The sequence below is a fragment of the Balaenoptera borealis genome, assembly GCF_965194805.1.
Source record: "Balaenoptera borealis genome assembly, chromosome: X".
NCBI classification, from domain to species: domain Eukaryota; kingdom Metazoa; phylum Chordata; class Mammalia; order Artiodactyla; family Balaenopteridae; genus Balaenoptera; species Balaenoptera borealis.
Genome location: NC_138881.1, coordinates 46,025,440 through 46,048,899, shown reverse-complemented (window position 1 = coordinate 46,048,899; position 23,460 = coordinate 46,025,440). Strand labels below are relative to the sequence as shown.

The 23,460-nt window shown below is 44.0% G+C and overlaps 1 protein-coding gene across 6 annotated transcripts in view; it reads left to right on the top strand.

The window, feature by feature from the left end:
* LOC309620894 (structural maintenance of chromosomes protein 1A) overlaps positions 1-23,460 on the top strand; it is a 45,255-nt gene that overhangs the window by 5,295 nt on the left and 16,500 nt on the right. For 5 of the 6 annotated variants that reach the window (XR_014239719.1, XR_014239720.1, XM_082377719.1 and 2 more), the window contains 18 exons: positions 96-208; positions 1,195-1,398; positions 1,492-1,730; positions 2,369-2,627; positions 2,721-2,861; positions 4,104-4,186; positions 4,341-4,548; positions 5,891-6,076; positions 6,170-6,349; positions 6,450-6,596; positions 6,696-6,833; positions 7,811-7,927; positions 8,034-8,140; positions 11,251-11,392; positions 13,124-13,269; positions 13,361-13,514; positions 14,559-14,669; positions 23,280-23,436. Coding sequence is in view for 4 of the 6 variants with exons in the window: in XM_082377719.1 (XP_082233845.1) it covers positions 96-208; positions 1,195-1,398; positions 1,492-1,730; positions 2,369-2,627; positions 2,721-2,861; positions 4,104-4,186; positions 4,341-4,548; positions 5,891-6,076; positions 6,170-6,349; positions 6,450-6,596; positions 6,696-6,833; positions 7,811-7,927; positions 8,034-8,140; positions 11,251-11,392; positions 13,124-13,269; positions 13,361-13,514; positions 14,559-14,669; positions 23,280-23,436 (2,832 nt within the window). In the remaining 2 variants the exon portion in view is untranslated. The remainder of the gene's footprint in view (positions 1-95; positions 209-1,194; positions 1,399-1,491; positions 1,731-2,368; positions 2,628-2,720; positions 2,862-4,103; positions 4,187-4,340; positions 4,549-5,890; positions 6,077-6,169; positions 6,350-6,449; positions 6,597-6,695; positions 6,834-7,810; positions 7,928-8,033; positions 8,141-11,250; positions 11,393-13,123; positions 13,270-13,360; positions 13,515-14,558; positions 14,670-23,279; positions 23,437-23,460) is intronic. The other variant, XM_082377721.1, reaches the window with a different exon arrangement.

Genomic DNA, 23,460 nt, shown 5'->3' with positions numbered 1-23,460 from the left:
CTCCTTGGGTCCACGAGCATCGGGGGGTGGCTAGACTAGTTTGTTGGGGTAGGAGGGAGGCCTAACCCTCGGCTGACTCATGCATTGTCTTGTAGGGGGTTCCTCTGAGTACAAGATCAACAACAAAGTGGTCCAGCTACATGAATACAGTGAGGAATTAGAGAAGTTGGGCATTCTTATCAAAGCTCGTAACTTCCTCGTCTTCCAGGTGGGCATTTTTAACAATTATTGGCTACCTGCTTTTTGTCCTATCCCCACTGGACCTGCTGCATCTCTGGCTTCATCATCTCTCCCCTGAACTAATGTAACGGCTTCCTCACTGGGCTTCCCGACTCCAGTCTGGCCCCTTCCTGTTCATCCCCTAGGCCAGGATCATCTTATGGGAGCACAAATATGTTTCTTTCCCTCCTCTCCTTAAAACATTTCAGTGATTTCTCATTGCCTTCTGATGGCAGTTCTCAAATTGTAGTCTCCAGATCGGCATCAACTGGGGACATGTTAGAAATGCACATTCTCAGGCCCTACCCCAGACCTATAGGGGCAGAGAGTATGGGGTGGGGCCCAGCAATTTGTGTTTTCCCGGGCTCTCCAGGTTATTATGATGCACACTAAAGTTTGAGAACCATTGCCTTAGCATGAAATCCAACTCCTATCATTCATGAAACACCACCCTTTGGTTCTTGCTCACCTCACTAGCCTCATATGCCATTACTCTTCCCTTCTAGCCCTGCCTTCCAGCCTAATTAAGCCTTTTACAGTTCCCCAAATTCACCTGCTTTCTTTGGCCTGCAGGCCTTTGCAATATTAATTTTCCTCTACGTGGAATAACCTCGTCTCTCTTACTTTCTTGATTAGTTTCTTCCCCATCTTCCAAACTCAGCTTAGATGTCACCTTTGGGAAACCTTCCTACATAGGTACCCCTACCAGTCTCCTACCCTCAAGCTTCATTTAGTTCTTTTTCTGTGCTACTGCTGTCATTGTATGTAACACACGGTGTTGTCTCTGCTTCTATCTCTTCTGTTCCCCATGTACCTCAAAAGGCAGGGAATGTGTCCTCAAAGCTCAATGGTGAAATGTGCCACCCAGTGTGGGGAAGGGATCAGTGAACTTTTTCTGAAGGATTGAGTGGGAGTGGGTAGCGGGAACTGGACTGGCTAGGGTCTAAGTGGGGAGAGTGTTTTGACCTTTACTAGGGCGCTGTGGAATCTATTGCCATGAAGAATCCCAAAGAGAGGACAGCTCTTTTTGAAGAGATCAGTCGCTCTGGGGAGCTGGCCCAGGAATATGACAAGCGAAAAAAGGAAATGGTGAAAGCTGAAGAGGACACGCAGTTTAATTACCATCGCAAAAAAAACATCGCAGCTGAACGCAAGGAGGCCAAACAAGAAAAAGAAGAGGTAGGTGGCCAGGTTGCCTCTGGGCTCTGAGAGGCCAGATTGAAGCCAGTGCCTTACTGATGCACCCCTGCCTCCACACCCCTATTTGCACAGGCTGACCGCTACCAGCGCCTGAAGGATGAGGTGGTGCGAGCTCAGGTACAGTTGCAACTTTTCAAACTTTATCATAATGAAGTGGAAATCGAGAAGCTCAACAAAGAACTGGCCTCTAAGAACAAGGAGATCGAGAAGGACAAGAAGCGGATGGACAAGGTAGAGGATGAGCTGAAGGAGAAGAAGAAGGAGCTGGGCAAAATGATGCGGGAGCAGCAGCAGATTGAGAAGGAGATCAAGTAAGTGGCAGACCTGGGCATGTGACTTGTGGAAAGCCAAGAGGCTGTGCTGTTTCCTAGGGCTCCTCTGAGCCCAGAGCCCAGTGCCTATACTAGTTTCTCTATCTTCCCCTTGACTTGCTTTGGCTAGAATCAGGCACATTTGTTGACTTGCATTTTAGACAAATAGAGTATTTAAGTACTCAGACTCTGGGTAGATAGGTACTCAGAAGAGGAGAACTTGAAAGGGGTGGTGGCTTTGCCAAGTGAGAGGAAGTGATGGGAAGCCACTCGTGGCTGGTAGTCTCTTCCTAGAAGAGGAAAACTGGAGCTTGAAGTTTAAAGGACAGAAATTTGAAAAGGTTAAGTCAGATTACGTGAACACAGGTTACTCTTGGGAGTTGTTACTGAGGGGCCTGGCCTGGCTAGGGTTGAGGCAGGGGTGGTAGCTTTACCTTATAGAGTGGCTGGAATGCCAGGCTGAAGCCATCATTTCTAGGGAATAGCCCCTTTTTTGAGGATCTGTGGGACATCAGGCCCTTGTTCTTTTAGGCACTTCCCTGAGGCTTGGAGTTTAGGCCCCCTTTGGATTAAAAAGCCTTGGCACCCTCCCTTCTCCCACAGTGCTAACTGGTTTCCCCCCTCCCCTCTGGCAAAAGGGAGAAGGACTCAGAGCTGAACCAGAAGCGGCCTCAGTACATCAAAGCCAAGGAGAATACCTCCCACAAAATCAAGAAGCTGGAAGCAGCCAAGAAGTCCCTACAGAATGCTCAGAAGCATTACAAGAAGCGTAAAGGTGACATGGATGAGCTGGAAAAGGAGATGCTGTCAGTGGAGAAAGCCCGGCAGGAGTTTGAGGAACGGATGGAAGAGGAGAGTCAGAGTCAGGGCAGAGATTTGACCCTGGAGGAGAATCAGGTAAGCTCTTGGGGGGGTGGGGAGTAGAGAGATCGCTGGGCTGACATGGACTGACTTGGTCATCCCTGTCCTCCTTCCCTGTCCCTGACACAGGTGAAGAAATATCACCGGTTGAAAGAAGAAGCCAGCAAGAGAGCAGCTACCCTGGCCCAGGAGCTGGAGAAGTTCAATCGAGACCAGAAGGCCGACCAGGACCGTCTGGATCTGGAAGAGCGGAAGAAAGTAGAGACAGAGGTGGGCATGCCGTACAAGATTAGGAATGATGGTCCAGAGAAAAGGAAGTAATGATAGTCTTAACAGTAATGACAATAGCTAACATCTAGCAAGCACTTACTGTGTGCTAGACACTGTTTTTTACATGTATGCAGTCATTTAATTCCTCAGTTTCCAAATGAGGAAAGTACAGCACAGAGGTGAAGTAATTTGCCTAAGGTTATTAAGTGGCAGAACTGGGATGTGAACCTGGGCAGTCTAGCCCACACTTTTTTTTTTTTTGGCCGCACCTTGCAGCATGTGGGATCCTAGATCTCCGACCAGGGATCGAACCTGCGCCTCCTGCAGTGGAAGCACAGAGTCCTAACCACTGGACCTTAAGGGAAGTCCCTAAAGCCCACACTTTGAAGTATACTTCACTTACTGTTTTCCTAATAACAATAATAATAAAATAATAAGAATGATAGAAAGTTATTATAGTACCCCAAGAGCCTACAATGTTCCAGACATTATGCTAAGTACTTTTAAATATTTAAAAGAAGGCGTTAGGCATTAGTATTAACAGCTAAGTGTGTTAAGCACTTAATGAATATCATATGAAGTGGAGGTTACCTGCATTTTACAGATGAGAAAACAGAGGTGCAGAAAGGCCCAGAAAGCTTTACTTTGTTTTGGTTCGAGCCTCTCTTGATTGGTGAGGAAGTTAGCCCAGGCTGGGTAGAACACCTATGAGAGGGTTTCATAGGGCCCAGGGTGACCCCATCAGTTAGCAGAGCCACATTGAACACCATCTGTATGTCTGCTTTTTTTTTTAAGATTTAATTCGATTTATTTCTGGCTGCGATGGGTCTTTGTTGCTGCGCGCGGGCTTTCTCTTTTTGTGGCGAGCGGGAGCTACTCTTTGTTCGGTGTGCCGGCTTCTCCTCGCGATGGCTTCTCTTGTTGCGGAGCACGAGCACTAGGGTGCTCGGGCTTCAGTAGTTGTGGCGCACGGGCTTAGTTGCTCTGCGGCATGTGGGATCTTCCCGGACCAGGGATCGAACCCGTGTCCCCTGCATTGGCAGGCGGATTCCTATCCACTGCACCACCAGGGAAGTCCCTGTGTGTCTGCTTTTTAATGGGCCTCCTGCACTAGTGACCCATTGTCCGTGACTGTTGGGCTCTTGGATGAGCAGGCACATGGGGAGGGTGAGCCAGGGCCCCATGGTCTTGGAGTTAACTTACTCAGCCTATGGTGATGTAGTGTATTTGTCTTTCTCCCAGGCCAAGATCAAGCAAAAGCTGAGGGAGATTGAAGAGAATCAGAAGCGGATTGAGAAACTGGAGGAATACATCACAACTAGCAAGTATGTGGCCTTGTAACCTTCCCTCTTACTTCCAGGCCTGTTCTTGTGAACCCTTCTTGTCCTGCCCCTCTCCAGGCAGGACCCACAGAGTCCCTCTCGGCCAGGAATATTTTCTGGCCAGCCAGGGTAACCCTTGTGTTTCCTTACTTTGTAGGCAGTCCCTCGAGGAGCAGAAGAAGCTAGAGGGGGAGCTGACAGAGGAGGTGGAGATGGCCAAGCGGCGAATTGATGAGATCAATAAGGAGCTGAACCAGGTGATGGAGCAGCTGGGGGATGCACGCATTGACCGCCAGGAGAGCAGCCGCCAACAGCGAAAGGCAGAAATTATGGAAAGCATCAAGCGTCTGTACCCTGGCTCTGTGGTAAGAGTGGAGAGGGAACTCATTTCCTGAGCACTTACTTTCACACTCACTGTCAGATAATTTTCACAGCAGCCCTGTGAGGACAGGATTGCTAATCCCATTTTTACAGCTAGGGAAACTGAGGGTCAGAGAGGTTAAATGACTTGCTCAAAACAGCGTAGCTTATGAGTATAAGAACTGCAATTCAGGGACTTCCCTGGTGGGGCAGTGGTTAAGAATCCGCCTGCCAGTACAGGGGACACAGGTTCGATCCCTGGTCCGGGAAGATCCCACATGCCTCAGAGCAACTAAGCCCGTGCGCCACAACTACTGAGCCTGCGCTCTAGAGCCCGCACGCCACAACTCCTGAAGCCCGCGTGCTTAGAGCCCGTGCTCCGCAACAAAAGAAGCCACCGCAGTGAGAAGCCCGCGCGCCGCAACGAAGAGTAGCCCCCGCTCACCGCAGCTAGAGAAAGCCCGCGTGCAGCAACGAAAACCCAACACAGCCAAAATAAATAAATAAATAAAATTTAAAAAAAGAAAAAAAACTGCAGTTCAGACCCAACTTGTTCTGATTCTTAACCTCGTGTTCTTCTCATCACACCAGTTGTATCTTTCTGAAAGTTTTGTCTTGCTTGTGTCCACTCCTCTGTGGGAGGTGGAGAAACTGGAGAGGGCTTTGGGAAGGGAAGGGGCCACAGGGCAGGAATTAGCTCCCAGGAAGTAGCTCTGTGCAGGCTTCAGTATGAGCTTTTTTGGCATGTAACAACCAGCTCATTCACTAGGCTCTATCAGATCTCTTGGCCTCTTAAACCAAATCCTGAGTCCCCAGATTCCCTGAATATTACTCCTCTATTGCTGTAATTCCATCCCTGGGTTCAACTTAATTGAGTTCCACAACTATTTCCTGATATTTCCTATAGACACTGCTGGGGAGTTGATAAGAAGGAGTTAAGCTCAGTCACTGCCCTTAAAGATCTTACCCTTTATCTGATAGTTCTTAGGGAACCATGGTTGATTTGGGGGGCATGGGGGAAGTGAACTAAACAAAGAGATTTACTTTGCTGGGTGTTTGTGAGAATTTGATATAATGCATATAGGGTCTCTGGCATAATGCCTGGGGTGGCAGTGGTCTGTGAAATGGTAAAAGTGAGGTTTAGAAAGATGATTTTTGGATTCAGACATGACTGCCTGAAGTTGTTGTTGCTTTGGGGCCAGAGTAGGTTTTTCTTCCATAGTGTGGGGGCTGTGTTCCTGATAGAAATTCTGACCTGCTCCCACCCCCTTCCAGGCTGGGAATTGGGGTTCCCAGGCCAGCTCCCAAAAGCCTCATGCTTCACTTTTCTCTTCTGACTTTCCCTAGTACGGCCGCCTCATTGACCTCTGCCAGCCCACACAAAAGAAGTATCAGATTGCAGTAACCAAGGTTTTGGGTAAGAACATGGATGCCATTATCGTGGACTCAGAGAAGACAGGCCGGGACTGTATTCAGTATATCAAGGAGCAGCGTGGGGAGCCTGAGACCTTCTTGCCTCTTGATTACCTGGAGGTGAAGCTGGTGGTGATGGGGTCAGGGCAGTGTGAGAGGGCTGCTCTTCCTAGCCCTCCGTGTTCTGCCACTTAACTGAGCTTCTTCTCACAGGTGAAACCTACAGATGAGAAACTCCGGGAGCTGAAGGGGGCCAAGCTGGTGATTGATGTTATTCGCTATGAGCCACCTCACATCAAAAAAGCCCTGCAGTACGCTTGTGGCAATGCCCTTGTCTGTGACAATGTGGAGGATGCCCGCCGCATTGCCTTTGGAGGCCACCAGCGCCACAAGGTATGGATTCCCTTGCCCAAATTGGAGCTGGACAAGCTTAGTATTGGCGATTCCTCTGTTTAGCTTCTCCCCTCTCCTCTCTACTCCCTGCTGTATGTAGACAGTGGCACTGGATGGGACCCTGTTCCAGAAGTCAGGGGTGATCTCTGGCGGGGCTAGTGATCTGAAGGCCAAGGCCCGGCGCTGGGATGAGAAAGCAGTAGACAAGTTGAAAGAGAAGAAAGAGCGGTTGACAGAAGAGCTGAAGGTAAGCCATAGGCAGGGCTGTCCCTAGGAATGGGGGTCCGAAGCCCAGGCCAGCTGCCCACCTTCTTACCACCTAGCCCCTCTCTCTTGTCCACTTTAGGAGCAGATGAAGGCAAAGCGGAAAGAGGCAGAACTACGTCAGGTGCAGTCTCAGGCCCACGGACTGCAGATGCGGCTCAAGTACTCACAGAGTGACCTAGAACAGACCAAGACACGACATCTGGCCCTGAATCTGCAGGTGGGGCCTGGCCTTCAGCCCTGTTTGCCAAAGGCCATCCTCACATTCCTGGCCTAGGTTTTTCTGGGGGTGGGGAACTTGTCCCACTTCCTTTGGGGACCAGACATAGCATAAAGTCAGACAAGCAAGGGTTCAGATCTTGGCTCTGTATGACATTAGGCAAGTTACTAAACCTCTGTGTTGTATCTGTTCAAATCTTTTGCTCATTTTTGTATTGGTTTGTAAGTTTTTTGAAAAATATATTCCAGAAACAATATCTTTGTCAAACATATGTATTGCAGGTACTCAAAAAACAAAACAAAACAGGAAAAAAAACAAAAAACAAACAAAATAAACCTCTCAGTGTCAATTTTTTCATCTTAATCTGTAAAGTGGGGTTAGAATTATAGGGTCCTTACAAAGATTGAATGAGTTAATATATGTGAAGTATTTAGACTGATTCCTCATAGCCAGTGAATGTTCAGTAAATGTTAGGTGCTATTAACATAACTAATTCATTCAACAAATATTTGAGTTTCTTCTGAAAGTTTTCAAAGTGAGCTACAGATATTTCAGTCCCTGTGGGTGGGGGTAGTTTTATAGATATATTAATGTGTTTGATTATGGGTGGTTCCCCAGCTCACCCTGGAGGTGTTATGTAATATGTAGTATATGTATCATTTTTCTAAAATCAAAAAGTCTGAATTCCAAAACATATCTGGCCCCAGGGGTTATTGATGAGGGAGTGTGGACCTGTAAGTAATGATGTTTACTGTGTGCCCAGCCTTTTGGATTGAAGCTGGCTGACTAGAGGCCAGGGAGGAAGCCGTGTGATGGTCCAAGTGAGATATGATGCAGCCTTGACAGCAGTGCTAAGTCAGGTTCTCTCAGCATGTGGCGAGTTAGCCCTTTTTGTCCATGGGGTCAGTATACTCAGGGTGGCTCTTTTCCTCCAAGGATCCTCGTCTCTTTTGTCCTCTCAACCCTGTTTCCTTCAGGAAAAGTCCAAGCTGGAGAGTGAGCTAGCCAACTTTGGGCCTCGAATCAATGATATCAAGAGGATCATCCAGAGTCGAGAGAGGGAAATGAAAGACTTGAAGGAGAAAATGAACCAGGTTGGTAGAGGATGAGCCATGCCAGCATGTGCATCAGGGCAGGACTGAGGCTGGAAGCAGCACTCTGACCCAGAGGGCCTTTTCTCTCCCTTGCTTCTCTCCTCAGGTAGAGGATGAGGTATTTGAAGAGTTTTGTCGGGAGATTGGTGTGCGCAACATCCGGGAGTTTGAGGAAGAGAAGGTGAAGCGGCAGAATGAAATCGCCAAGAAGCGGTAGGTGGAAGTGTGGTTAGAAGGGGAGACTGGGGTGCCCTTGAGCCCCTAGCCTGACATCTGGGAAGTCAGATGCCATCATAAGGCAGGGAGTAGCTTTTACAACGATGGGCATTTATGGTAGGTCATCCTTAAAGAACAGGGACATCAGGGAAGCATGTGGCACAGTATAGGAATTAAGAGTACCAGCTTTAAACGTGGTTTACCTGGGTTAAAATCCCAGCTCCGTGGTTCATTTATTTTGGGCAGTGACTTGACCTCTCTAAGCCCCAGTTTCCTTATGCGTCAAGTGGGATAATTGTGATACCTATCTCAGAATTGTTGGGGTGGATCAGAGGTTGGGCTTAATCCTTATAAAGTATTTAGCATGATACTTTGCCCCTACTAAGAGCAATAGATATTAGTTTTTTTTTTTTTTTGGTCGCGCCATGTGGCTTGCAGGATCTCAGTTTCCCAACCAGGGATTGAACTTGGGCCATGGCAGTGAAAGCACCGAATCCTAACCACTAGACCACCAGGGAACTCCCAATAGACATTAGCTTTTATTATTGTCATTGTCCTGATGGGTGATGTGGGAGAGGAGGACCAAAGTTCTAGGTTGGAAGAATAGTAAGAACAAAGCAAGTTTCTCCTTTCTTTCCCACTTTAGTTTATTCATTTGTTCAACAAACCTTGTTTGAATACCTACTTGTGCCAAGTTGTCCTGTGCTAGGTATTGGAGAGGGTGGGGAGATGAGGGTAAGATAGATGAACACGACACAGTCTCTCTGAAGGAGGTCACCCCCTGGACCCAGGGCTTCAGTCAGCAGTTCGTCTAGCCCATCACCCATACAGTAACTGTTCATTGCTCTCCTACCCCCAAGTCAGGCTCAAGGGATATAGAATTGAATCAGAGACTGTCCCTGTCCTCAGGGAGTTATGGAGTAATGAGGGAGACAAACAAGTAGATCAGCAGTTTCAGAATGATGCTGTACTTGAGGTAGATAGAAAATACAGAGGAAAATGTTCAAGGAGCTGCAAATCAACAAAAGGAAAAATAAAAACCTAGAGACCCAATAGAATAATGGAGAGAGGATGTAGTTAGCATTTCATGGAAAGAGAAGCTCGAATGGCTAGTAACTGTGAATTGATGTTCCATCTCACTCCTAATTAGAGGAAATGCGAATTAAAACAATCTAGCAGTATTTGGTGAAAATAAGTCTACACGAGCCCAGTGACTTAGCAAAGCCACTCCTGAGTCTATATCCCAGAGAGAGTCTTGGCCACAGGGTGACAAAGAGACACATTCAAAGTTGTTCATCTTGGCATAATTTGTAATAGTGGGACATTGGTGGCAATGTAGACGGCCATTACTGCAGAGAAGTATAAGTTAAATGTGATGACTATACAGACTATGGAATACTGTGTAGCAGTTCAGACAAGAACTAGATTTACAGGCAGTAACAGGATAAATTTATAACACTGTACATTTGTATAAATTTAAAAACAAAACAACATTTTACAAGGATATGCATTTTTAAGGTTATATACGTACGTATGTATATGTGTGTATGTATGTATGTATGTCACTTGGGTGTACATGCTCACTGTAGGGAAGATAATAGGAGTAGAAATCAGATTGAACCAAAGGAGACAAGGGAAAGGTCTTGTACATACAGCAATCATAAGTGTTTTATGGACTATGGGGTATGATTATACCAAAAAGGGAGGAACCCAACAAAGTGTAGTAGAAACTAAGAACCTGCTCACAATTGTCAGGAAAGGTTTTGCAGACCAAGGAGTGATGAACTGGAGACCTGTAGAGTGAGTAGGATTTAGCCAACCAAGCAGTAGACAGAAGAAGGGAGTTCCAAGCAGTGAGAACAGCATGCTCAGAGGTGTGAGAGAGCATACCTTGTTCTGCAAACTAAGTATTGAATGTCTGGAGCAGAAAAATGGGGTCAGGAGGAAGACGGAGGTGTTGGAGAGGTCAGCAGGGGCCAGATCACAGAAGGCTTTGTGAGTCATGCTTAGGAGATTGAACTTAAAATTGCATAGCTCAAAATTATAGAGTTAATTACATTCCATTTGGATTATAGTGACTAATAGGTTTAAGCTGCTAGCATGACATCTGGCAGCATCTGTCACACCATATTGGGGGGTGGAGGGACAGTTGGAAGTTAGACCTGCCTGTCCTGCTGGTATCTGCGTATGCTGGTTACATACTCTTGAGTTTCTATAGAGATAGGGAGGAGGGAACTAGCAGGAATCTATTTTCTCCATTTTTTTTTTTTTTTTTTTTTTACTACCCAAGCTCTGCCCCTTTAGAGATTCTGGAATGTTGGGGCAGAGGTGTATGCGGGGGTTAGGGGGTAGTTGGAAAGAGTCAAAGCCCATGAACTGGATATGAACTGAATACAGCCAGTATACCTGGAGATGGTGATGATAACTAAAATTTGTTGAGTACTTACTGTGTACCAGGCATGGTTCTAAGGACTTTATACATATTAACTCCCAATAACTCTGAGGTAAGTACTATTATTATTTCCATTTTTCAGGTGAGAAAACAGGCATGGAGAGTATGACTAAGTTGTCTGAGATTCATAGTAAATGGCAGAGTTGGGATACCAGTCCCCTTATCCCACCACATTATATTGCAAGGATTCCGTAGGAGAAGAAACCCAGATTTTGGTGTTTACACCTGGAATCTAATCTCACTTTGCCAGCTCTGTGTCCTTGGGCAAGGTCTTTTACCTCTTGGCCCAAGTTTCCTCATTTGTAAAATTAGGATAATAATGCCTTCTTGTGGAGCTGTTCATTAGAGGATTAGAGGTAATGTATGTAAATTACATAGAAGCTTAATAAATAGGAATTATCTTAGCTGGTGGGTTCAGGTGGACCTTTTTGTGCCTCCTTCTAGGAACTCGGAACAGGGGCTCCAGTGTTTAAAGGAGGATTCATGGAGTTTGGCCCAATCTCCTCTGCCTTGTGCCATATCTACAAAGCTAGGCCAAGGAACTTAGTTCTGTAACTTCAGGGGACAGTTTTATGTGGATGAGCTGAGTGGTGACTAAAATTCAGCAGTAACTGAGTCCCTGTGCCCTAGGCCTAGTTCTCCTTTCTCCCCACAGTTTGGAGTTCGAGAATCAGAAGACTCGCTTGGGCATCCAATTGGATTTTGAAAAGAACCAACTGAAGGAGGACCAGGATAAAGTACACATGTGGGAGCAGACAGTGAAAAAAGATGAAAATGAGATAGAAAAGCTCAAGAAGGTAAGGAAGGAGACCATGAAAAACTAAACTAAAAGCTAAGAGGAAAAATTGGAAGAGATAATATCCATAATTTATAAAGCCCTCTTCTAAATAAGAAGAACACCAAGACCTAAATAGGGAGAAAAAATGAGTAAGTGGCACAAACAGTTCAAGAAGAGATTCACATAACCCATAAACACGTATATATGATTTAGGCTTAGTAGAAATCAAAGGAATGCAAATTAAAACAATTATGTGTAATTTGTTTCCTATCACATCACCCAAGATTTTTTTTTTAAAAAAAAGGATACTGGCCATGATGCACAAAACCAACATTCTTAGGCCATTTGGCACCATCCATTGAGAGTCTTCAGAATACATTTCTCCTCAGTAATACATGAGGAAATCCAAAATGCTGACACATAGGTTGATGTTTTTGTTTTTTGTTTTTTGTTTTGTTATTATTTATTTGGTTGTGCTGGGTCTTAGTTGCAGCAGGCGGGCTCCTTAGTTCTGGCATGCGAACTCTTAGTTGCGGCATGCGTGTAGGATCTAGTTCCCTGACCAGGGATTGAACCCAGGCCTCCTGCATTGGGAGTGCGGAGTCTTATCCACTGCGCCACCAGGGAGGTCCCCCAGGTTGTTTATTTTTTAAGTTTTTTTATTATTTTTTTTTAATATTTTGGCTGCTTTTGGTCTTCATTGCTGCGCATGGTCTGTCTCTAGTTGTGGCAAGCGGGGGCTACTCTTCGTTGCGGTGCGCGGGCTTCTCATTGAGGTGGCTTCTCTTGTTGTGGAGCACAGGCTCTAGGCATGCGGGCTTCAGTAGTTGTGGCACACGGGCTCAGTAGTTGTGGCTCCTGGGCTCTAGAGCGCAGGCTCAGTAGTTGTGGCACATGGGCTTAGTTGCTCCGCGGCATGTGGGATCTTCCCGGACCAGGGCTTGAACCCGTGTCCCTTGCATTAGCAGGCGGACTCTTAACCACTGCGCCACCAGGGAAGCCCTGCATATTATTTCTTATGAGCCATTTGAGAGAAAGTTGCAGATAGGTCCCCTTCTGTGACTTTCAGATCAAAATGAAAACATTCTCCTTTAAAAAAAAATCAGAACGTAATAGGTAAGATGACAGTCCCCTTTGACTGACCACTCTCAATCGCAGTCCCCTTACTCTTCCTGGGGCTAATCTCATGTAGGGTGTATTCTTCCAGACCTTATAGGCATTTACTTAAATACTTTTGCATTCATATATATGTACTCATGGAAAGTACACAGTATTGTTTTTGTGGGTGTTTCAAAAACATTGATGTTATGCTCATGACAGTAGTCTTGGTGTGGAAAAGATGCTTAAATAACATTAAGTCAGAATATAGACTTTTAATTACAATCTAGTCTCAGCTATGTAGACCTGTCCATAATTAATGCTGAGGGGAAATAGGCTAAATGTTAATTGGTTCTCTCTGGCTGGTGCGATTACAAGTAATTTCTTTTTTTCCTCCTGCTTCATACTTTTCCTATACTTTGAACTTTTCTACAGCAGGCAACTTGTATATTGGGGTAAGGGGGAGGTCAACAAAATAATTTGGAAAAAGGTAAAAGAACTCAGAGGGGTGATGGGGGTTTGTAAAAGCAGAGCTCATTGAAACAGATTCCAGCAAACTGTCTGGTGGAAAGGGTGGGGACAATGGGAGAAGATCCCAAGGTGAGCTGGGGAAAGCCTTCACTTCTTGTCCTGTTCACCGTGCTGGGACCAGGAGGAACAAAGACACATGAAGATCATAGATGAGACCATGGCCCAGCTACAAGACCTGAAGAATCAGCACCTGGCCAAGAAGTCAGAGGTGAATGACAAGAACCATGAGATGGAGGAGATTCGTAAGAAACTGGGGGGCGCCAACAAGTGAGTGGGTTCAGGCCTGGGCCTGGGGGAAGTACGTAGTATGGGCAGCTTGCTGGATTTGGGTCTCACCTATTTTCCTGGATCTTCTTAGGGAAATGACCCATTTACAGAAGGAGGTGACAGCCATTGAGACCAAGCTTGAACAGAAACGCAGTGACCGCCACAACCTGCTACAGGCCTGCAAGATGCAGGACATCAAGTTGCCACTGTCTAAGGGCACCATGGATGATATTAGTCAGGAAGAGGTGAGTATTAAGGCTGGTGGTGGGTGTGGGCTGTGAATAACAACCAAGAATGGGGGATGAAGGTCGCTAGGGAGGGCAGGTGAGAGAGAGAGAAAAGGATGGTGGGTGCAGGTGGTGAGAGACAAAAGGAGGGATGCAGGGGAGATGAGGCAGGGTGAGGCTGTGAAGACAGGTGAGGTGAAAGGTAATAGCCTTGGTGTGAGAGGGAAGTTGTTGGGGGTAGGGCTGCATGTCAGTAGGTGGTGAGGGAGGTAAGCCAGAAGAGGAAGTCATTCATTAACCTTAGGGACTTGAGCTAAGATAGTTCCAGCAGGTGATGGATATTGGTAGGAGTGGGAATTGAGGGACATTAGCCAAGAGCAAAGGAAGACGGAATTGAGGGACCTGAGGGATGGTAACTTAGCTGCAGTGAGGGAGGTTGGCCAGGAGAGAGTTGGGTAAGGGACATCAGCAATGCAGAGGTGATGAAGCTTAGTTATGGGAAAGGGAGGGACACCAGCCAATAGAAGAGCCAAGGCATTTTATCCACTGAAAGTGAAGCTTGGTAGCAAGGGGGTGGGAATGTTAACTGAGAGGAGGTTTGCAGATATCTTGTCTTTGACCTGAACATGTATTTCAGTCCCACGTGTCTTTCTCCCTCCTTTCTTCCCAAATAGCATTTCCATTTAATTCAGCAAAATATTTTGAACACCGGCAGTGTGCCAGGCATCATGGTAGCATGTGATATAATTACTCCTAATCCTAAGCACAACCCTGCCAGGCAGGCATCGTCCTGTGTTGCAGATGAGGGTTTGTGTGTTTAAATGAGGATTCAAGCAACAGCATGGCTTGCCCAGGGTCACACGGTTAGTCGGCGGTAGAGCCCAATTTTGAACTCAGATCTTTCTGCTGTCAGAGCTGCTCTTCCTTTTGCCACAAGTACTTTCTAGCAAGGTGCTTCTCAAAGACATCGAAGGCTGCAAAGGAGCCCCTCAGCCCCCTCTAGAGGAGCAAGTGCTCTTATGGCCATTCGGCTCCATTTGAATCTCCCTCTCGCCATTGCAGGGTAGCTCCCAGGGGGAGGATTCAGTGAGTGGCTCCCAACGAACTTCCAATATCTATGCACGAGAGGCCCTCATCGAGATTGACTACGGCGACCTGTGTGAGGATCTGAAGGTGAGGCTCAGCCTCGGGGAGTGGGTACATCCTCCCAGCTGTCCAGAGAGAGGGTCAGCTCATCTGGGGGCCCTGTGGAGACAGACCACGTCTGGAAAGAGGGGCGAGCTGGCAAGGCGGGGGGTGGGGTGGAGTTGTGATCCATGGCTTCCCCCCATATACAAACACAGACACAGGCACGTCTTCCACCTCCACCCCCAGCTGCCCCCATCCCTGCCTGTTGCCAGTCTTCCCCTTCCACCTGTGTACACATCTCAGCCCAGATACACGGAGAACAGGCTCCTGTACAGTGAACAGATAGACCTCGGGGGTTCCTCGGGGCTCTGTCCCAGGCATCCTTTCCTTCTCATTTGGTGTTCTCTCATCCTGGGTATCTCCTCTACTCCCCTGGCTTCAGCTGCCGTCTCTATGCTAGGGCCCACAGGTACCTCAAACCCCAGCCTTCCTCCCCAAATCGGCCTCTTCTCTTCAGTGCCAGCCCCAGGTTCAAACCAGAAATCTGAGCCTTGTCCTTAACTCTCTCTCTCCCTTTGCATATTCAATGAATTACCAAGCCCTGTCAATTCTACCTTCCAAATATCTACTGAATTCTACTTTTCTCTGTTTCCACTGTCTCTCTAGTTCAGGCTGCTTTCACCACTCACATGGACTACTGTAGGAGCCTTCCAAATAGTTTCTGATGCTTTCCAATCTTTCCTTATAGCCAGGCAGGGGGACTTGATTTTTTTTTTTAACTTTTTTATTATGGAAAATTTCAAACAGATACAGAAGTAGAGAGAATGATATGATGAACCCCAGGTACCCATCATCCAGCTTCAATAATTAGCAACATATGGTCAATCCTGTTTTTTATACCCTTCCCCCTCCTGATTGGCACATTTTAAATCAAATTCTAGATATTCCATTCATAATTACCTCAGTATATATCTCTAGGACACCTTTTTAAAAAATGTAACCACGATATTATACCAAAAAATTAGCACTAACTGTGTAATGTCATCTGATATTCAATAAATGTTTAGATTTCCATGAATGTCCCATAAATATCTTTTTTAAAAATATTGTTTCTGTGTTTAAGTCAGGATTCAAGTGAGGTCCATGTGTTTAAATTGGTCTCTTATGGTCTATAACATTTTTTTATCCCTTTTTATTTTTTTCTTGCTATTTATGGAAGAAACTGGGTCATTGGTCTTGTACAATTTTCTATACTCTGAATTTGGCTGATTGTGTCCCATGATGTTTTTTAACATGTTCTTCCATCCTTGTGTTTCCTATAAACTGGTAGTTAAATCTGTGGTTTGATTGGATTCAGATTCATTTTTTATTTTTGGCAAGAATATATCATATGTGGTACCGTGTACTTATGAACTTCCTTTTGCATCGCATCAGTAGACACTGAATGTCAGTTCTCTCTATCTTTGTAATGACAAGATTGATGAATGCTCAACACTACCTATGAAATATTCTTGCCAAAAACTCAAACAAGGATCTGATTAAGCTTTTATGTCCACCAATTATATGAAACACTGGTGCCAGAGGAACATGTTAAATAAAAGCACAGGGATGCAGTTAACTAGATCCAGACTGTGGGAAGCTCTAAAGGACAAAAGACCTGGTCTCTTCCATAAATAAATGGGAAGAAAGAAATAAACAGACAGGGAGAACTTTTATAGGCTTATGAGACAAATCAACCAGTTACAATGTGTGGCCTTCCCTTGAATCTATTGCAAAGAAAAGAGAGACAGGGGAATTTATAGATTAAATGAGATTTAAGAGACATATCAACCAATTGTAATGTGGGCACCTTATTTGGAACCTGCTTTGAAAAAAACCTGCAAAAAATTTTTTATGTAACACAATTGGGATGATTTGAACACTGACCAGATAGTTTATGATGTTCAGGAATTGCTGTTAATATTTTTAGGTGATAATGGTATTGTGGTTTTATTTTTAAAATGTCCTTACCTTTTACAACAGTGGTTCTCAATGGGTGGGGTGGATTTTGCCTCCCCAGGGGACATTTGGTAATGTCGAGATACTCTTGTCACACCCAGTTGTCGCAACTGGGGCAGAGGTTGCTACCAGTATCTAGTGGGTAGACAGTAGGGATGCTGCTAAACATCCTACAGTGCACAAAGGACAGCCCCCACAACAACAAATTATTTGGCTCAAAATATCATTAGTGCTGAGATTCAGAAACCCTGTTTTAGAGGTACATACTAAAGTATTTATGGATGAAACATTTGAGATTTGGTTTAAAATAGTTGAATATAGAAAGAAATTGGATATAGATGGCAGAGTATTGGCCATGAGTTGATAATTATTGAAGCTGGGTGCGTGGGGTTCATTGTATTATTCTCTGCATTTCTGTGAATGTTTAAAAATTTACGTAATGTAAAGTTAAAAAAGGAAAAACAATCATGATCACCATGTTCAGGTGTTGTTAGCCCCATCAATCTTATAAAGTTCCCTATCAGCCTTTCACAGCTGGTTTTAGCAGCTATTAACGAACGATCATTGCCTACATCTATTAAGGGCTGCAAAATGGTAATTTTCTGATTCTTTCATTCCTCCTACATTTATTAATTGGATTTCTAAAAAAGAACTTTCTCACATCAACTGTTTAGTTCCCTTGAAATTCAGTTAGTACAGAAAAGGTAGAATAAATACTTAATTCTTTGCCTTTATTAACCAGCTTTCAGAATGAGTTGGTTGCCCTTGTAACCTTTAAAGGTGACCAGTGAGGTTTCTAATTTATATTTATTATAAACTTAAGTGTTTAAATGTATTTTGGTATGTTTCAGTCTATTTGGAGTCATTTTTCTTTTTGATATTCAAATTGTCCCATTCTTGGCCAGCGGGAGCCACTTCAAGTTGATTTTTGCTATTGTTCTTATTAGATTTTTATTATGGAAAATTTCATATGCAGAAGTAAAATAGTACAGTGCTGTCTCATGTGGCCATCACCAGTTTCAGCAGTTATAAACTCATGGCCAAACTTGTTTCATATGCACCCCCACACACTCCATCCTCCCCTTCCCACCCCCAGGTTATTTAAAAAATTCTGGACACCATGTCATTTCATTTGTAAATATTTCAGAATGTATCTCTATAAGAGAAAATCCTTAAAAATATTTAGAATCATTATCATACAAAAAACCCAATTACTTAACATTGGAATTATATATTATTATATAATTCCTTAATAATAATACTATGATTAGTATTCACATTTCCCTGATTGTTATACACACACACACACTCACAGTTTGCTTGCTTGAACTGGGAGTCAAGTAAGATGAAAGAGGGATAGATGATTGATATCGTGATTGGTTGATGATGTCTCCTAAGTCTCATTTAATCCAAAAGTTCCCCCTCTGTCTGTTTTTATTTTTCTCTGCAATATTTATTGTTGTTGAAGAAATTTGCTCATTTCTCCTGAAGGATTTTCTACATTCTGTACTTTGTTGATTGTATCCTGTGGTTTTTAAAATGTTCCCCCAGAACAAAGCAAAAAAAATAAGTTCTGCTGTCCCCCATAGTTCCTGTAAGTGGGTAGTTACATGTAGATCAGTGCTGTTCAATAGAGATACAGTATCACCCACATGTGTAACTTTTAAAAGGTGAAATTAATTTTAATACTATATTTTGTTTAACCGAGTATATCCAAAAGAATGATCATTTCAATACGTAAACAGTATAAAAATTATTGATGAGAAATTTAACCATCTCTTTGTACTAAGTCTTCAAAATTCATTATCTATTTTAAGCTTCCAGCACATCTCAATTTGGATGCTAAATTTTACTCAGAAATACTTGATCTGTATTTAGATATCCTAAAATTTACAATTGAAAAAGGAGAACCACATACCTAAGTTGTTCCAAATATACTTAGAAGTTTTGTAGTAACTGAATTGAGTATCCGTTTTTAAATTTAAATTAGCTAGCGTTCAATAAAATTAAAACTTTAGTTCCTCAGTCACACTAGCTGCATTTTTCATGCTCAGTAGTGACATGTGGCTTGTGGCCACTGTATTGGACAGCTCAGATCTAGAGGTTTGATTAGATTCAGGTTTTGGGGTTTATTTTGGTCAAGACTACTTCATATGACGTCATTACTTCCATCAGGAGGTTTATAATGTCTGGTCATTGGCTCTTTTTGTGTGGCTTGCAGCCATGATGATTATTGCCTAGATCCATTACATAATTTGTCAGGGGTTGCAAAATGGTCATCTTATTCTATCATTTCTTTATTAGCTGGAATACTGTAAAGAGATTTCCTCTCGTCAATTATTTGGTTACCCTGAGGTAGTTTGTATAGGAAAGGCAGGATATATGTGCTTGATTCTTGCCCTTTATTTACCAGTTTATAAAATAATGAGTTGGTTCTTAGGCATTCTCAAGATTTGTCCACTGAGTTGTTTTCATGTTATTATGAACTTATGGATTTAAACACATTTGATGTGTTGCACTCTGTTGTGGTTATTATCCTTCTCATTGCATCAAGGTGTTGTATCTTTGGCCAGTGGGAACTCGTTCAAGTTGGCTTCTGAATAATTTTTTTTTTTAACGATTTATTTATTGATTGATTGATTGATTGCTATGTTGGGTCTTCGTTTCTGTGCTAGGGCTTTCTCTAGTTGCGGCAAGCGGGGGCAGCTCTTCATCACTGTGCGTGGGCCTCTCACTATCGCGGCCTCTCCTGTTGCGGAGCACAGGCTCCAGACACGCAGGCTCAGTAGCTGTGGCTCACGGGCCCAGCTGCTCCGCGGCATGTGGCATCTTCCCAGACCAGGGCTCGAACCCGTGTCCCCTGCATTAGCAGGCAGATTCTCAACCACTGCGCCACCAGGGAAGCCCCTTCTGAATAATTTTGACACAACTCTTGTAGTCTTTTTTTTTTTTTTTTCCTGGCTGTGCCGCATGGCATGTGAGATCTTAGTTCCCCGACCAGGGATTGAACCCGCGCCCCCGTATTGGAAGGCGGATTCTTAACCACTGGACCACCAGGGAAGTCCCCTCTTGTAGTCTTTGATATCTTCCTTGCTTTCTGGTATGTCCAGGCTCATCCTTTACGTTTCCCACCCCAGATCTGGAATTAGCCATTTCTCTGAGAAGCTCTGACTTCTTTTAGTAGGGAGTGCTATTATTTAGCAACTACCATCTGGACACTGGAATGTTCATGACTGCTGGGTTGCTCAGTGCTTCTAGAACTTTTCAGTAGACTGGGCTACAAAATGCATTTTTTATTTTGAGGGAAAAATGTATCATGAGTTCATATTGATACTTCCAATTGAAATTGTAATTTTCACAGTTTAACGTTGATTTTATGTTTGAGTTTCCAATTATTCTTGCTAAAAATCTGGCTTCTAGCAAGTATTCAATAGTATATTTACTTTAGCCTATCATATATATAGAAAATCATAATAAGATATTATTAGTAACAATTCGATTATTGAATGCTATTTAAGATTTCCTTGATGCTAATGGCTCACTAAGCTAATGGCTCACTGGGCATGGATAGTCGTGTTCCTATGTTTTAAAGTGATTTGAAAGAATCTTCTGAGTGTTTAACCAGCTTAATATATAGTCAGATTTCTTTTGTTTAGTTTTCAATTTTTAAAGGATTTTGTTTTTTAGTATTCTCCTTTATTTTTTCCAATTTTAATTTTGAAACTTTTCAAACCTACAAGAAAAACTGAAAGAATAGTACAGTTGAACACCCATATGCCTTTCACCTTAGATTGACCAATGAACATTTTCCCAGTTTGCTTTCTCTCTTATCTCTCTTGACTCTCTCCCTCCCTCTGCACTGCACACTTTTTTTGTTTTTGCTGAACCTTTTGAAGGAAGTTGTAGACTTCAGCTCTAAATTCTTCAGCATGCTGGTACAAGGGATTCTCTTCCATAACCACAGTTCAATTTTATACCTAAGAAAATTAATAATTTTATATCTAATATTCCACCCATATTCAAATTTCCCTAGTTGTTACAAAGTGTCTTTTGTAGTAGTTTGTTTTTTGTTTTTTGTTTTAAAGAAATTCACGTTCTTTTATTTATTTATTTATTTATTTATGACTGTGTTGAGTCTTCGTTTCTGTGCAAGGGCTTTCTCTAGTTGCGGCAAGTGGGGACCACTCTTCATCGCGGTGCGCGAGCCTCTCACCATCACGGCCTCTCTTGTTGCGGAGCACAGGCTCCAGACGCGCAGGCTCAGTAATTGTGGCTCACGGGCCCAGTTGCTCCGTGGCATGTGGGATCTTCCCAGACCAGGGCTCGAACCCGTGTCCCTTGCATTGGCAGGCAGATTCTCAACCACTGCGCCACCAGGGAAGCCCAGTAGTTTGTTTTTTTTAAGCTGTGATCCAATCAAATTCATGCATTGCTTTTGGTTGTTCTGTCTCTTTAGTTTCTTTTATTTAGTTAGTTAGTTTCTTTTAATGTGGAGCAGTCCCCTCACTTTTTTTTTCATAACACTGGTCTTTTGAACAGTCTACATGTTGTCTTGAAGAACAGGATATGTTATGGGTACATTATGGATATGTTAGTTTCCTTTCATTACTCTGTTTAATTTGTTCTACCTAACCTTGTATTTCCTATAAATTGGAAGTTTGAACTATTTTAGAGGCTTGATAGATTTGGGTTAAGTAAGTTTTTGGCAAAAACATTTCACTGTGTACTCCCCCTCCCCGCCGGCTGTGCAACGTGGCTTGCAGAATCTTAGTTCCCCGAGCAGAGATTGAACCCAGGCCATGGTAGTGAAAGCACCAAGTCCTAATCACTGGACCGCCAGGGAACTCCCCACTGTGTACTTTATATTGCACCACACCAGGAGGCACATAGTGTTAAGGTGTCCCACTATTCATGATGCTAGGTTTGATCCTCAGTTAAGGTATCAATTGCCAGATCTCAATGCTAAGCATACACTTTTACCTTTGTAAGTAATAAGGAATCTTTAGGGTGATTCTTTGGCATCTTGTCAGTATCTTGTTCCCCAACAGTTTTTTTACCCAGTGGCTTTCACATTTTGATTCAATTTAATTTTGTTTTATAATTATGTAAATTCTTCATTTGATTCTAAAACCAAAAGTATAATACAAGGTATGTGAAGAGAAGTTTAGCTTCCTTTCTTGTCCAACTTCACCCCCCTTCCTGTATGTGTGACCATTTTAGTTTTTGGATTATCTTTTTGTTGTTGTTGTATTTTTAAAATACAAATATATTTGTATGTAAATTATTCACATTTCCTCTCTTAGATAAAAGATAGCATTCTATTGTGTACCTTTCATATTTTACTTATACTGTATCCACGAATCACTCCATACATATATATAGAGAGAGAGATGTTCAGAAAGGCTTTTCTAAAATATATATATATTCATGTCCTTCCTGTGCTTGAAGTCATTCAGTGGTACCTCACCTCCCTTGGGATAAAGTCCAGATTTCTTAAAAGGCCCGTTATCATTGGGCTTCTTCATGTGCCTCCAGCTTTGTCTCTTTGCCTAGCACACAGGCACGCGTGTGCTTACACACACACACACACACACACACACACGCAGTTGCTACTATTGCCATGTTGAATTGCCCTTTGCTTATTTGTTTGGCCTTTTTTTTTTTCTGCTGTGCTGTGTGGCTTGCGGGGTCTTAGTTCCCTGATCAAGGATTGAACCTGGGCCCCGGCAGTGAAAGCGCTGAGTCGTAACCACTGGACCGCCAGGGAATTCCCGTTTGGCTTTTGAAGTTCATTAAAGTTGATTACTTTTTTGAATTGCTTTGATTTCCTTGAATGAACCATGAATAAACCCTGGTTTTGCATGTGATACTCCTGTCTGCATAGAAGACTATTCCTTCTCTCTGTCCTCACCATTCATCCTACAGGCCTGAGCTTAAAAATATTCCTGGAAGCCTTCCCTAGCCCCATTGTCTGAGTTAGGTGCCCTTCTTGTGTGCTGACCCATCACCATCTGTTTATCATTGTTTGGGTATTCACCATACGATGTTCTGATTGTTTGCTTATATGCATTCCTCTGTTAGTCCATGAGCTCTATGAACACAGGAGCCATGACTCACAGGATATGAGTGGCCAGTGCCTGGCATTGGAAGGCATTCAGTAAATATTTATTGACTAAAAGTGGCAGAAAGGCACAAGCCCAGACATGCATCACAACATCCATAAGACCTAAAACCAAGTTCAAATGGAATTTGCTCAGGTGTGGTGATCTGAGCAGAAAACGTGAGTTGCCTTATTCGTTGTCGAGCTGTAAGTGGAGTCCAGACCAGCCTGTGTGGGAGCCTCTAGGTCACCCTGGGATGGCGCTGGCTCATGGCCTGGGCTGAGAGCCAGAGAGGGGCACCACCAGCTGCTCCTCCTGAGAGATGGAGAGGTTGACAGGGCCTGGGGGAAGGGCTAGAGATGAGAAAAGCGACATCAGCCTGTAATTTCTAGGGACGGTGGGAATGGTTACTGTTGGCAGGACCTGATGAGAGGAGCAGGGTTAGGGAAAAAGAACCTGCCTTCTGCGTGGGAGTAGGTCCCCAGGCCCCCGCTCGGATCAGGTATCTCTGTAGGGGCCTGGCCCTTCTTGATGTTGCTGGGCCTGGGATTTGCAGGATGCCCAGGCCGAGGAGGAGATCAAGCAGGAGATGAACACACTGCAGCAGAAGCTGAATGAGCAGCAGAGTGTGCTCCAGCGTATTGCTGCCCCCAACATGAAGGCCATGGAAAAGCTGGAAAGTGTCCGAGACAAGTTCCAGGAAACCTCAGATGGTAAGGGTTTCCTCTTCTTCTTGG